Source organism: Gobio gobio (genome assembly GCF_949357685.1).
Source record: "Gobio gobio genome assembly, chromosome: 5".
Taxonomy (NCBI): domain Eukaryota; kingdom Metazoa; phylum Chordata; class Actinopteri; order Cypriniformes; family Gobionidae; genus Gobio; species Gobio gobio.
In genome coordinates this window covers 14,047,393-14,060,506 of record NC_137101.1, presented here as the reverse complement: position 1 = coordinate 14,060,506, position 13,114 = coordinate 14,047,393, and the positions used below count along the sequence as shown (strand labels likewise).

Sequence of the window (13,114 nt, the reverse complement as noted above, 5' to 3'; positions counted from 1 at the left end):
CATATTACTGTATAGTGTGTTTTGCATGATATTTAGTGATTAATTAAGTTTCCTGTTTAATTTGACATGTTTGGTGTCAACAAGTTTGTGGGGTTAACTAAGTACAGAATAAAGCATATTTACTTAATATCACATATAGAGGGCGCCAGATACGCAACAATTCTCCACCAATGCACCAAAAGTCGCCTTCCATGGCGTTCTCTTTGTGCGTATTGATAATGAACTTGATATGGAGACAGATTGCAAAGCTTCTCACGTCAAAACAATTAGTTTCTTTGGCACGCCAGAACACTTGCATAATTAAACACACAAAGCCTAGACGTGTTTAAACCCATTCTCGCATACCGTGCTCATTCCAGTACTTTTTTGACAATTCTGGAATAATTACCTGAGTTAAATTTTAAATGGTTTGAGACAGATGAAAGGTGCGGAAGCTATGCAAGAGATTTCTTTGATCTGCAAATTTCAGAATCATCTCGTAAACATCCTCTGGCTATAGAGATGGATGCAGAGATGGAAAGAGACAAGAATTTAGAAGATAGTATGTGGTGTCTCTTGTGATCATATAGATAAATATGTATTTATTTCCAAATATGCAGATTGAGATACAAATATTTTTTCAGTGAAAATTTGCAATTTGTTAGCTCTAATCATTTTCTATATTAGTTTTATTGAAGACGCTACTTTTTAAAAAAGTATTTGTCTGATTAATTTCACGTTTTTAAAATAAAAAAGCCTATATATTTGAGCCTGTTGATTTGATCGTGAGTTATTCTCTCTCTGCATAGTCCCTCCCTCCATGAGTGATTAATATACACAATCCCTCCCCATATAAGTGGTTTATTTGCATAGCTCCTCCTCCATATAAGTGGTTTATTTGCATAGCTCCTCCTCCATATGAGTGGTTTATTTGCATTACTCCTCCCCAAATGAGTGGTTTCGCAGTGAAATTGCAGTGGTTGGTTGGTGAAGGCGTTCTGAGCTCTCGAATTACGCACGCAAAGTTGGGAGCATAGGCGCGCGTTGGAGATATTTTTTTTCTTGTGACTTACCAAAACATTAAACGAATCGTCACCGCCCGCGCTTGCAGATTGGTGTTTGCGCGTGAAATTAGGTGGCAATACCTGCATTCCTGTACTACCGAGGAGAGGGCGCGTCACTGGAACGCGCTTTGGGCTTTCTTTAAAATATCAGGCATAAGCCTAACATTATGAGGTGCAGCCATGGCAGGCAAGGGTAAGACAGCGGCGAGGACGCTGGAGGATTTAACGCTCGATTCCGGTTATGGTGGAGCAGCGGATTCCTTCAGGTCGTCCAGCGTGTCGCTCTGTTGCTCGGACACGCATCTGTCGTACGCGCATGGGGGCAACTGCTGGCATCTGACTGAATCCATGCACAGCAGACACAACAGTTTGGACACGGTCAACACCGTCCTGGCGGAAGACACGGAGATCCTGGAGTGCTCGGGCCAGTGCGCTAAACTGCCCGAGCTGGAGGAGGACGTGCCGTGGAGTCTTGGAGAGGTGGAAGGCGCGCTGCGCAAAGACGAGGAGCTGTGCGTGGGGAACGCGTCGCGGGAGATCCTTGCCAAGCTCTCCGCGCTGGTCAGCCGCGCGCTGGTGAGGATCGCCCGGGAGGCTCAGCGCCTGAGTCTGCGTTACGCTAGATGCACGAAGCACGAGATCCAGAGCGCCATCAAAATGGTCCTCTCGTGGACCATCTCCGTGAACTGCATCACTGCGGCGCTCAGCGCGCTGTCGCTTTACAACATGAGCACGGGCGATAAGTTCAGCCGGGGCAAATCTACCCGATGCGGACTCGTCTTCTCCGTAGGGAAGTTCTTCAGGTGGATGGTGGATAGCCGGGTGGCCCTGCGCATCCACGAGCACGCGGCGATCTACCTGTGCGCGTGTATGGAGAGCCTGTTCAGAGAGCTGTTCAGCCGTGTGCAGAGGAGCGCGCTGGTGGAGAAGGAGAACGGAGTGCCAAAGTTTTCCGTGGAGTCCCTGGAACAGGCCATTAATAACGATTCAGAGCTTTGGGGTCTCTTGCAGCCGTACCAGCACCTCATTTGTGGCAAGAACGCAAGCGGTAAATGTTTGCTTTTTTGTTTTTATTACACACACACACACACACACACACACACACACACACACACACACACACACACACACACACACACACACACACACACACACACACACACACACACACACACACTTTTTTAGTCTTGCTATAGTCACACTTAATATTTAGAATGGGCGGTCATTTGACCAGCTCAGGCATTTCTTGTCATTGATTCCTGCTGGTCTTATTGTGCAATAATTGAAACGCACCTGAACTCAGTCACAGACCTAATATGAGGTCAGTCAACAGTTGCTCTGTCCATCTACCTACTTGCCTCCTACCTGCCTCCTTTTGTGATAACACTATTGAGAGGGTGTTTCATAATAGTTGCTCGCATAAGCAGATCCCTGCAGCTGGGAACGTGTATGATGATTCTTACTTCATAAATGATGCCTGCTTCTCTGCAGCACTGTTGACTTATTTATTTCTCAAGATAAATAACTTCTCTGGGGATGACGCGAATGAGTCCCAGCAGGATGTTTGTTTTCAGACTTCTTATTCATTTAAACACTGTAACAGGTGCAATCACAACAGGAAGTGATTCACACTGTGTGCCGCAGTACCTTTTCCCTCCACCTGTTGAAACTAACAGTGTCTGCCATGAGGGCTTATTTTGATGGCATAATCATGGAGTCTTATTAGTAACATTTACGGTTGTTATCCATTTTTGAAAGCGATTAATAACTTCATACCAGTGAGCGGTCAGTTTGGGCTTGATATTTTTGAGGCAAATTCCAGCAAACCTTAAAGATTTCCAAAATGAAATTCCACACTTTGCTATTCATGATGCAGCTTCAGCAGTTGACAGATGTTTTACATCATCACAGGCATGCCTGTGCTTTCTCTGATGTGTTGACAGTTAGAAAAGAATATAGCTAAATGTCTAGTATCACATATTTGCATCTGTTCTAGCCAACCTAGTATGGAAATTGGGTTTCACTTTATTTTGATGGTCCCTTTAACACATTCTGTTGTAACGTTGCACCATGTCTGCTAACTCCCATTATAGTGTTAGTATTAGTAGTCTGGTAGGGTTAGAATAAGTTGACATGTAGTTGCAAAGTTACTTATATTCAGTAGAATGTCTGTTGGAGGACCATCACAATAAAGAGTTAGCAGATATTAGGTTGAATACGGAAGGCGGTCTGGCGGAAGCTAGATATTTTACTTTATAACGTGTTAAATATGGATATTTTTCTTACACTAACGCATTGATTCGCTTCAGAAGGCCTTTATTAACCCTCCGGAGCTGTGTGGATTACTTTTATAAAACTTTTACTTTTATAAAAGTGTATTATACTGTTATACACTTTTTTGGCCTTCAAATTTTGGGCTGCCATTTTAAAGCTTGCTTTAGCCAGGACATTTTTTTATATAACTCTGATTGTATTCATCTGAAAGAAGAATGTCATATACAGCTAGGATGGCTTGAGGGTGAGTAAATCATGGGGTAATTTTAATTTTGGGGTGAACTATCCCTTTAAGCAGACAGTCTACTAATACTGTAACGAGAGTTAGTTGACACGTAGTTTCAAAGTTACTTATAGTCAACAGAAAGTTCAAAAGCGACCATCAAATTAAAGTGTTACTGAAAATGTTTATCTTTTACTCACCCTCATGTCATTCCAAAGCCATATAATTGTATTTCTGTGTGGAACACAAAAGCAGAAATGTGGGAGAACGTCCCAGTTGCTCTTTTCCATGCATTTACAATGAATGGCGGTCCAGGGAAAAAAACAATCTATTTCAAATAAATGCCATTCTTTTGAACTTTCTATTCATCAAAAAATGTTGAAAAAATGCTTAAAATTTCCATTTTTAGTAATTAAAGAATGTATCTGGCACTCGTTTTCATACAATTTCACCTTTTATGTGCCATGCAAGATAGTCATATGGATTTATAACGATCTAAGGGTGAGAAAATTATTTGTTCATTTAACAAATTTTGGATTGATGAAAGACCATCGTTGTGTTATATTATTGTAAAAAATGATGATGAAAACATTTGGTTCCATGTTATTTATTTATGTATTTACACCGAGATTGCCACCTTTCCAATGCTGAGCTTTTGCCACCTGCAAGGCCTCTTGTGTTTTTCGTAATGTCACTGTGGTCTTATAAGGTTCAATTTTGGAGCAAATTGTTGTTGCTCTTAGGAGCTTTTAGAATGCAATGATTTCAGCGCTGGTTGGCGGTCCCAAGCTCAAAGACATAAGACAGCTCTTTTTGTATGAGCATGCCTGTACTTGTTATGCATTACTGATTTATTGATTGATTTATATATGTGGGCTTCTCCTGTATGATTATCTCATTTTCTCCCTTTACCCTTGTTCTTTTCATGCCCGGCTCCCCGCTTGTCTCAAATACGTGAAAGCCTTTCCAGCAGTGTATAGTTACCTGAATAGTGGTTATGGTCAATTTTCCGTGGCCCAGCCAGCAGGGTTGATTATCGACACATGTGTAACTGACAGACCATTTACAGAAATAATGCTCTCTCTGCAGGAAAGGAGGAGAACAAAGAGACCAAGTTAAAGTGAAAGATGTGGTGGGGCAAATTGAAAAAATGACAATGTCAGGAATGGGTGGAGAGGTGATGAAGGTGAAGAAAATGATGCTGAAAAAGCAAAGACTTGAGATGAGACGGTGAAATGAGAAAGTTGGACGAAAATTAGCGTGAAGACACCAATATTAGGATAAAAGAGCAAGAAGGACTGCTGATAGGGTTTTGCGTTTTATGTAGGAGGTAACAAATCGTAAAAAAAAAAAGAGAGCAGACTGTGAGTCCCAGATAAGCCAAGAAAATGTAATTTTGGTTCTTGATATGAAGGGTTTTGTTGCCTCCCGCAAAATATTGCATCTTTTCAATTCCGTTCGGTGCACAAGCTGTCCCTCCCCATCTATTATTGATGGTGTAGCTAATGTCCCTTCTCGATTTTGGTGTAATTTGTTTTTCATGAGTTGCTGACAGCAGTCGTTTCACTTGTTACTTGTCAAGCATATATAGGCTACACGTCAGTCAGGAAATGTGTCCCTTAAGACACCTGAAAAGTGAGAGGTAGTTGCACCGCCTAAATGTGCTTGCGAAATGTTGCTTTAGGGTGTTTTGAACTTGAAACCTAAGCAGAAGACGGTCAGCAGGCTCAACTGAAGCTTGCAAAGTCTTTGATGTATCATGGTGAATGTATGGCAGATTTAGGACAGACAGAGCTGTATGCTTTGGAGATTTAAAATGCAGTGAAGAACAGCTCGAGGCCCAACTTATTTATCAACTTACTCCATATGTCATTTCCAAAATCTATAAATCTATCTACAGGATTTCTGTTACATATACACTACATTGCCAAAAGTTTTGGGACGCCTGCCTTTACATGCACATGAACTTTAAAGACATCCAATTCTTAATCCGTAGGCTTTAATATGGAGCTGGCCCACCTTTTGCAGCGATAACAGCTTCCACTCTTCTGGGAAGGCTTTCCACAAGGTTTAGGAGTGTTTTTATGGGATTTTTTGACCATGCTTCTAGAAGCGCATTTGTGAGGTCAGGCACTGATGTTGGACGAGAAGGCCTGGCTCGCAGTCTCCGCTCTAATTCATCCCAAAGGTGTTCTATCGGATTTAGGTCAGGACAGTCATGTTCCTCCACATCAAACTTGCTCATCCATGTCTTTATGGACTTTGCTGTGTGCACTGGTGCGCAGTCATGTTGAAAAAGGAAGGGGCCATCCCCAAACTGTTCCCACAAAGTTGGAAGCATGAAATTGTCCAAAAATGTCTTCTGAAGCATTAGGAGTTCCTTTCACTGGAACTAAGGGGCCACGCCCAACCCCTGAAAAACAACCCCACACCATAATCCCCCCTCCTCCAAACTTTACACTAGGCAAAATGCAGTCAGGCAAGTACCGTTCTCCTGGCAACCACCAAACCCAGACTCGTCCATCGGATTGCCAGACAGAGAAGTGTGATTGATCACTCCAGAGGACACGTCTCCACTGCTCTAGAGTCCAGTGGCGGCGTGCTTTACACCATTGCATCTGATGCTTTGCATTGCACTTGGTGATGTAAGGCTTGGATGCAGCTGCTCAGCCATAGAAACCCATTCCATGAAGCTCTCTACACACTGTTCTTGAGCTAATCTGAAGGCCACACAAAGTTTGGAGGTCTGTAGCTGTTGACTCTGCAGAAAGTTGGTGACTTCTGCGCACTGTGCGCCTCAGCATGTGCTGACCCCACTCTGTGATTTTTTTTTTTGTGGCCTACCGCTTCGTGGCTGAGTTGCTGTTGTTCCCAATTGCTTCTACTTTGCTATAATACCACTAACAGTTGACCGTGGGATATTTAGTAGTGAGGAAATTTCACTAATTGATTTATTGCACAGGTGGCAACCTATCATGGTACCACGCTTGAATTCACTGAGCTCCTGAGAGCGACCCATTCTTTCACAAATGTTTGTAGAAGCGTCTGCATGCCTAGGTGCTTGATTTTATACACCTGTGGCCATGGAAGTGATTGGAACACCTGAATTCAAAGATTTCGAGGGGTGTCCCAATACTTTTGGCAATACGCTTGCGTTCAAAAGGGTCGTTAATTTTATTCAACATTTTGGAAAGACTAACTTAGTCTGCATTTATATAAGCGAAATGCTGTAAACATGAGTATTGTGGAATATAATTACAATTTAAAATAACTGTTTACTATTTGAATATATTTTAAAATGTAATTCAAGCTGAATTTCAGCAGCATTAAGGCCTGTTCACACCGGGACGATTTTCGCGTGCGTTTATCGCCGACGTTTAACGCCTCGTGACTAAACAATGGGCGCCAATGTGAGTGTTCACACCGACGCGTAAAACGGCAGGCGTAAAAGCGTCATTTAAAAAAAAAAAACTCCTCGGGTTCGTTTTTTTATTTTGACGCGGCGTGTTAAAAACTGGCCGTCCAATGAGATCAGCGCTTTTGTTCACGTGCCTGGAGCTGCTGAAGTGACAGTAAAACACGACTTGGTGGCGCTCAAGCACAAAATCGGTCTTGCCGAGCACACATTGATACGAAGAAGAAGTATTAAGTAGACAAAGAAGAAGATGGGCTGCTAATGCTGCTTGCCAGTTAGCAAAAAGTGTGTGAATGGTTTTGCCATAGACATAATATATCTGTGGTTTTGGCAAGCACGTAAATACTGTCTCTCCTCTTCTTCTGTGTGATAAGCGAGTGTCAGAAGCGTAAGTGCCGCAGCACCACCCTGTGTACCGGGAGCGCATCTACTGAATGTGCACGTTCACTCGGCGCATCGCCAATGAAAATCGCTTGGGTGTGAACACTCAAGACGCGCCGAAAAACGTCACGAAAAACGCTGGCGATAAGCGCGTGCGATATTCGTCCCGGTGTGTACAGGCCTTTAGTCCAGTCTTCAGTGTCACATGTACCTTTAGAAATCATTCTATTATGCTGATTTACTGCTTATGACACATTTCTTATTATCATGCTGAAACCGTTGTGCTGCTTAATATTTGATTGAAAACCTTGATTTAGGATTCTTTGAAGAATAGAATGTTTGAAAGAACAGCTTTTATTTGAAATAGAAATCTTTTGCAACAATATTTGTCCCTTTTGATCTATTTAATGAACCAAATCTGATTCACTAAAAAAAATCAAAAGACTGATTCAGAAGTCTTCAGTAGAATTTATATTTTTACGGTGCTTTTGTAAAGCCCTGTGAAATACATTTTCCCCCAGTTTTTATTTAATAATTTTTTTTTTTCAAATTCTCTTACATTTTCAATTTCCTGGTTTCTGTTTTGATGGTTTAATTACATGTTAATAATAAAAAAGGGTGCCTAATTGAGAAAGAAAGTCATAGGATTGGGAACAAATTGATTCTGAGTAAATTATAACAATTTTCCATTTCCATTTCCATTTATGCATTTGGCAGACGCTTTTATCCAAAGCGACTTACATTGCATTCAAGGTACACATTTTACATTTTTTGTCAGTTCTTGCTTTCCCTGGGAATCGAACCCATGACCTTGGCGTTGCTAGCGCCATGCTCTACTGTTTGAGCTACAGGAAAGCCATTTCCAGTAAACTATCCTTTAAGTTGGGCCCCTGTTTGAAACAATCCTACATTCAAATGAGAGCAGAATCCTGATGTCCTCATATCATGGAATGCCAAACCTTGTTAGTCACGATTCATCCTCTAGTCTGTACCTCACATCATTTCTCCCACACTGTGCTCTGATTGAGCTTGACCTTGACTTGAAGTCAAAAAGTATTTCCAATGTTGACAATCCCTGATTTGCAAAGGTCAGGCCCTGCCATGCATTTCTGTTGCAGTTATATATTTGTGTTTAAATCAGCTGCGGATTACTCTTTGTTACTAGATGCTGGCTTCTGCCACTTGACGTATTGGTGGGGTCTGCTTAGTCAGTATGCATGGTGTGCTGCCCCCTGACCTCTCTGAAGGATTAAACTGTTAGAATGCTGCTCCAGCAGGTGGCTGATGAGTATATTCTGAGCCCACGCTGAGCTCAGGCCAACGGTGAAACGCACTGTCAGCCGCGATTCTCTACAACACTCCTCTTCATGAGGGCTGTGGCACGGACAGCTCACTGCCAGATTTCTCCCACTCCACACAAGCCTTTGGGGACCGTTTTAACTCATAAATCATTGATACACCTTGATTTATAATGCACTAGTTCTGGCCGATAAGCCAATAATTATTTTCATGTTATGTCTTATAACTGATATGTGAACAATATTAAAATTCCACACTATTTTGTCTAAATAAATAATAACAAAAATCAGTTGTACTAAAAACTCCAAAAATCATGATGACATGAAATATAAAAATATTATAAAGTAGAGTCATTTTAAGATTGGCTAAAGATTGTACAAACAGTTATGTTATTAGTGTTTTTGAAGATGAACTTTAAGTGAGCATTAGATGACGGCAAAGGTAAAGAATATACTTAAAGGCACAATATGTAATTTTCACTGCTAGAGGTTGCTTATGTAAAACAATGGCGTAGCTTGATGACGCTTGATTTCGCGGCATCATGGGAGTTTTTGTCTTCACCTCTACAGCCGGTGGATAAGAATCCGACAGGACTAGGGCAGAAATCATATCATGGATGAAATAATGTATTAAATATTTATTAACGTTAGTGTAGTACAGTAGAATGTGTGTATGTTGCCACTCAGGATCGATCACTTGCGTGTCGCCTGGCTGCCAGTTTCTCCGTAGCTTGCTAAACGCACTATTTGAGTGATTCGAACACATATTAATAATAATTTAAAATATATATATCTGGTCATCCTTCATAACGCAGTCGATATTTACATCACATATCATCTGTAAACTCTCGCGTTACCAAGGCAACAACTGACTTGACGTATAACATATGAACATTATCGCAGCACCACAGTAGATAATGAAAACATATCTGTACCGGGCGGCTCGGATCAGCACGGAATGGAACGGTTAATAAACAAAGAGAACAGTTTGGCCCGATGGAAAAGCAGCTTCACTAGTCTTGTATGTTCTGTATCATTCTGTATCATCTTAGGAAACTCATACGTTTTTGAACTGAAAACGAGCGCCGTTTTAATAAGTCAAAATACAGTGCAAAACTGTTGAGAGTGAGTAATTTGTTAAATGTGCTCACACCTGATTTCTGTCAGCCTACGCACTTCGTTGCTGTTTATACAAATAAACGGGGTATGATGACGTGTAATGGTATAGTAGTGGTGTCCCATTTCTTAGGGGAATATTTTCACCCCTACGCCTTGGCACTCGTAGGGGTAGGGGAAGGCGAAGGGGTATAAAATAGAATTGGGATTTGGCCTTAGACTAACTGTGTTGAGCTATATAACAATGATTAATTTTCTGTGGATGAATGTATCTAAACAGTTCCTCACCTGTCTAATAAAACACATTATATATTAAAGCGTCTTTGGTGTTTCCATGGTTTCTACAAAATAAATCCGGAAATCGAGGGTAACGCTGGTATGATGTCATTGATAGGCGACGCATAGATCCATGTCTTGGTTAAAATTGCTTATTTCTCTGGATTTAAACCTTCTTGGAAACATATGGGATCACAGTGACGTGGAGGCACCGCTGTGTTATACTTGAACTGGTTTAAATAGTTTTAAATCTCATATTTTGTAATATTCTTGTTGTTTTATTTTTATACTGTCAAATTTACGCTTCTTTGGAGGCTCTTGTGTTTGAAAATATCTAGATGGATTGAAATAAAATGGACCATGATGCAGAGCTTTCAAAAGTTGGGCTTCCAACTTCTTCCATTTCATGCTTGAATGTACAAAAAAGCCATATTATTTTTCAAATATTTTACATTATTGCAGCACCTCTCTTCTCAGTCTTTCAGTAACTCTCTGTTTAGTTCCAGTCTCCATGAAGCTCCTCCTTCCTCTGGATCAGTTTGTTGTGATTGGTCAACCGATTCGAGTGTGCTTCGGGAATCTCACACCTCTTTCCATAACCGAACATGGCGACAAAACACTACTAACGCAACTCAACCAGGCCTAGCGCCCTTTATATTGCATATGCCTTGGGCGGGAATTATTTAAATGAGGAATATCGGGAGGTGTACGTTCCTGGAAGAAAACTCAAGAGTGCAATCGAGGCGTTTCAGGGAGTTCAGAAACAGTGCGCACTAAAATAGAGAATAACACTCTTTGGAGTGGAATTTGTGCTTTTTAACTTTGCCAGACCTCTTTAAAAACATAATTTCTGTGAATGTTAAGAAAGTGTGCCAAGATGCAATGGCCAAAGACGGTTGTTAGACGACTAGTCGATCATCATAACCCATCCCTAATTCCTGGGATTAACATGATGCTGCTTCATCCATTATGAACGGATTCTTTAATGGAGATCTTTGGACATTCCCAAAGGCACTGCAAATCACGTTTGCATGCTATAGTTGTTTTCTGCAGTCACGTTTCAGTCTCTGTACACCAATAGAGCATGTAGCTTGTTGCAGATTCTCCCTATTGACATGTAAGATTATTTTTTTAAATCCCATCTATTTGAAGTCTGCCATTGCAAGCTGTAGGAACACTGATTTCAAAGCAAGGAAGGTTTCATGGTGGAATGAGTTCTCGTGTCCTTGACTGCCTTTTGACGTTGAAGTCCCGTAATCCTTTTAGATGTGTTGATGCAGCCTACATCATAATTGCATAATTACCAAACTGCTCTGAAGTCGCATGAGTTCTTTCCGTGAGAAACGAAAGCCTTGAGCTGTCGCAGTGTTTATCTCTTGTCTTTCAATAGGCATGAGTTTGTTGTTCTCCAGACAGTCTGCAATGTTTAAGATGAGAAGAGGAAGTTAAATGTGTTTGTATTGTGTTAAATTCCATTCAGTCTTGGAACAAGAACTTTATATATTTGAATTGAAAATGTTTTTCTTGATGTTTATAGTTGTGTGCGTGTGCGTGCGTGTGCGTGCGTGCGTGCGTGCGTGTGTGTGTAAAATATACATTCGCTTCAAGGCATAAACGATTTCATAAGGTCTTACATGTCAACCGTCAAAAACCTTCAGGAATGTTGGTTGGAATAAGTAGCTATTGCGTGACACACTGTAAAAACAAGATGCTACTGTTGCTCTTGGTTTTCCCAAAAGAGTTTATTTCTGATGAAACCACAGTTTAGCATTTCACATAATCTTTAAAACATGCCCAGAAGTTCTGCAAGACCCATGCGTCATTTATTTTACATTCCTCTAAGCTTTGCATTATTTAGATGACTGTTACAGTTTCGCCTTAATTTTCAGTCTCTGATTTTGTCGAAGTGAATTCCATTAAAATAGACATGGGTCCCATTAGTTAGATGTTGCTCTGTGGGAAGTAAATGAACGATGTTGTTGTCAAAAGCTGCATATTAAAGCATTGCCCATCTATGTGGCTAAACTCGACTTAAAGGGACAGTTCACCCAAAAATGAAAATTGTCCTAGAATTTACTCACCCTCAAGCCATCCTAGGTGTATATGACATTCTATTCAGACGAATGCATATTAAAAAATGTCCTGGCTAATGCAGGCATTATAATGGCTGTGAATGGCAGCCCAAAATTTTAAGCCCAAACATTTTGATAAAGGCTGGGGATTACTTTTATAATGGATGGATGCACTTTTTTGGGCTTCAAATTTTGGGCTGCCATTATAATGCTTGCATTAGACAGGACATTTTTTAATATAACTCTCCGATTGCGGTCATCAGAAAGAAGAAAGTCATATACACCTAGGATGGCTTGAGGGTGAGTAAATCATGAGGTAATTTTCATTTTTTGGGTGAACTATTCCTTTAAACATCCTCTCGCTGGGGCTATTTCAGGCTCTGCGCTGGATGAACCCCAAAGGCTGAGTGAGATTGTACACAGGTGCATGTTGAAATATTTTTTTTTTTTTTTTACATCTGCCTAAAATAAATATCTGGAATTTAGCAACCAACAAGTTTAGCGGCCATATTGCAGCAGATTTTGTTTCATTTTTATATTAAACTTATATGCATGGCTATGTTTGTCAAATCTTTAAATTCTCATCCATGTGTGCTGATGAATTTTTCCCGCATTCGTCTCAGGAATCTCCCCATCTGTATTTTTGCATGTCACTATTGCTATTGGAATTCAGCAAACGTGTCCCCACTTCGCTTGTGATGTAATACACAGACATTTTCTGCCTCCTTAAAGGGACAGTTCACCCAACACTAAAAATACTGTCATCATTCACTCATCTCCATGCCGTTCCAAAGCTGTATGACTTTTATTCTTTTGTGGAACACACAAACAACGTTCACTTTCATTGTATGACACAAAAATATCTTCTTTTGTGATCCAGAGGGAAAAAAAAATAAGGGTGAATAAATTGTAACTGAATTTTCATTTCTTGGGTGAACTGTGCCTTTAATGCAGTCTATTTGTACAACTTTCTATATTATTTATTGCATTTAATTGCGCATATTCTTAGGTAAAGT

The 13,114-nt window shown here is 40.7% G+C and overlaps 1 protein-coding gene across 1 annotated transcript in view; it reads left to right on the top strand.

Annotated features, from left to right (window-relative positions):
• The first annotated feature begins 933 nt into the window (after positions 1–933).
• Positions 934–13,114, top strand: part of btbd11a (BTB (POZ) domain containing 11a) — a 174,022-nt gene continuing 161,841 nt past the window's right edge. Inside the window, exon 1 of the mRNA XM_079818107.1 lies at positions 934–2,091. Coding sequence (XP_079674233.1) covers positions 1,224–2,091 — 868 coding nt within the window. The 5' untranslated portion in view covers positions 934–1,223. The remainder of the gene's footprint in view (positions 2,092–13,114) is intronic.